We start from the raw sequence: 1,971 nt of genomic DNA, 5'->3' as shown, positions 1-1,971 counted from the left end.
AGAGACAAAGACAAACTAAACTGTCTCCTCTCTCCTCCCTAACGCACAAACAACTGTCTCCTGTTTGCTCTTCTGTTGGTTGCAGCCGTGGTGGCTGCACAGCAACAGCCCTGCTGTCTTCCAGGTGTCTCCTTAATCTCTCCTTTTCTCTATCTGCATATATATATATATATATGACCCTCTCTCTCTTTCTCTGTATACATATATATATATATAATGTGCATTCATATCCATATGCATATGCATATACTAATGTATGGATACACGTACGTATATATATATATATACATATATATATATATATATACATCCCTGTCTCGCTGTTCTTCTGTCTCTCTGTATCTCGCTGTCTATGTCTCTGTCTCTGTCTCTGTCTGCCGGTCTGTCTCTCTGTCTTTCTGTCTGTCTGTCTGTCTGTCTGTCTGTATCTCCCTCTCTCTCTCTTTGTCTCCCTGTCTCTGCCCCTGGTGTCTCCTTAGCAGTTCTTGGTTATGGTGTTGTGTCGTCTCCTACTGTCTCCTCTTCTGCTTGAATACCCCCGAAGAGTCCACTACGGTGTCTCTGCTCCTTTGTTGTATGGTTCTCTGCTGCATCAGCATAATGCAGCTATGCTCTCCTGTTATATCGTTGGGCTGCTGCCTTAGGTGAACAGCAACAAAACCTTGTCGCGACCAGAACCGCAGCAGGGGCTCTGTAAGGCCAAAGGCAGCCCCAAGATAATCAATAGAAAAGGGAGGACAGCTGCTGCTGCATGCACAGAGAAGAGGAGGAGTAGAAGCAATCTGCTGCAGCTGCTTGTACGTCACCTCTCGAAGAGACAGACCTGCAGCAGCAGATCCTCCTGCTGTTGCTGCTGCTGCTGCTGCTGCTTGCTTCTTAGCAGCACGCTTTTCCTTCTTGCGTTGCTTTGACTTTAAGGAAGGAGACTCTGCTGCTGCTGGTGTCTCCTCTGTCTCCGTCTCGTCCTCAGCAGCTGTCTCTTCTTCTGTCTCCTTTTCTGTCTCTTCTTCTGATGCCCCCACCTCAGCATCAAGGTCTTCTATATCCGCGTTTATGGCTGATACTTTTTCTCGTCTTTTCTTCTTCTTCTTATCCTGCTGCTGCTGCTGCTGCTGCTGCTGCTTTTGCTTGACTTGGGCGAAGGCAGCAAACTCAGGAGGCTCCTGAAGAGACACTCCCTTCCCTTCAAAGAACTCAATTAGCTGCTGCAGTGCGGCAGACCCAAACCCCATCCGCTGTAAACTCGGGTGCACGGCAATCCGTACAATCCTTGCCTGAAGCAAAACACAACAAGCCAACTAGGGTTTAGGGCTTAGGGTTTGGGGGTGAGGGTTTAGGGCCTACGCCTCATTCGCGTCGCAGGAGCAGTTACGCATCCGCCTTAGCTTTAAACATTTGCTGCGTTGTTGCCGAGCTGCCTCGGGAAGCAAAGAAGTTAGGGTTTAGGGTTTAGGGTTTAGGGTTTAGGGTTTGCGTACCCCTGTAAGAAGCCCCACATCTTCGTCTCCAAAGGCCTGCGCCAACGTCCAGGGCAGCAAATCGCCTGCAGGGCGGAGGCCCCTTCCTAAGGCCTCGCGAATGGCGCCTCTAGACAGTGCACCTTCAATAGCAACCTGCATATACACCCCAAACCCAAAACCCTAAACCCTAAACCCTACACCCAAACCCGAATCCCTTAACCCTAAACCCCAGACCCTAAAGCCTAGATCCTACACCCTAAACCCTAAACCCTAAACCCTTGTAACTGGGCCTCTCCGTCGTATTATGTGCATTTCGGTGAGGGTTTACTCCTAGGGTTTAGGGTTTATGCTAATGGGTGAGATTAGTAGGGTTTAGGATATATGTATAGGATTCTTAGTGCTTGAAGGGTTTTTAGGGTTAATTGAGTTGCATATACACCTGAATTGCGCAGTAAATATCGGGAAGAGTATCATCAGCATCTTGAACTGTCTTTAAAAAGACAAAGAGAAG

The 1,971-nt window shown here is 48.2% G+C and overlaps 1 protein-coding gene across 1 annotated transcript; it reads right to left on the bottom strand.

The window, feature by feature from the left end:
* Positions 1 to 509: 509 nt before the first annotated feature.
* EAH_00067640 (UPF0202 family protein, putative) lies at positions 510 to 1,613 on the bottom strand (the record flags this gene model as incomplete). Its single annotated transcript, XM_013392474.1, has 2 exons — positions 510 to 1,274; positions 1,479 to 1,613. Coding segments are annotated over 2 exons (900 nt in total), but the record flags the coding sequence as incomplete, so codon positions are not given.
* Positions 1,614 to 1,971: the final 358 nt, after the last annotated feature.

The sequence above is a fragment of the Eimeria acervulina genome, genomic scaffold, assembly GCF_000499425.1.
Source record: "Eimeria acervulina Houghton genomic scaffold, Eah_scaff2830, whole genome shotgun sequence".
NCBI lineage: Eukaryota > Apicomplexa > Conoidasida > Eucoccidiorida > Eimeriidae > Eimeria > Eimeria acervulina.
This window is presented reverse-complemented; position numbering and strand designations above follow the sequence as displayed.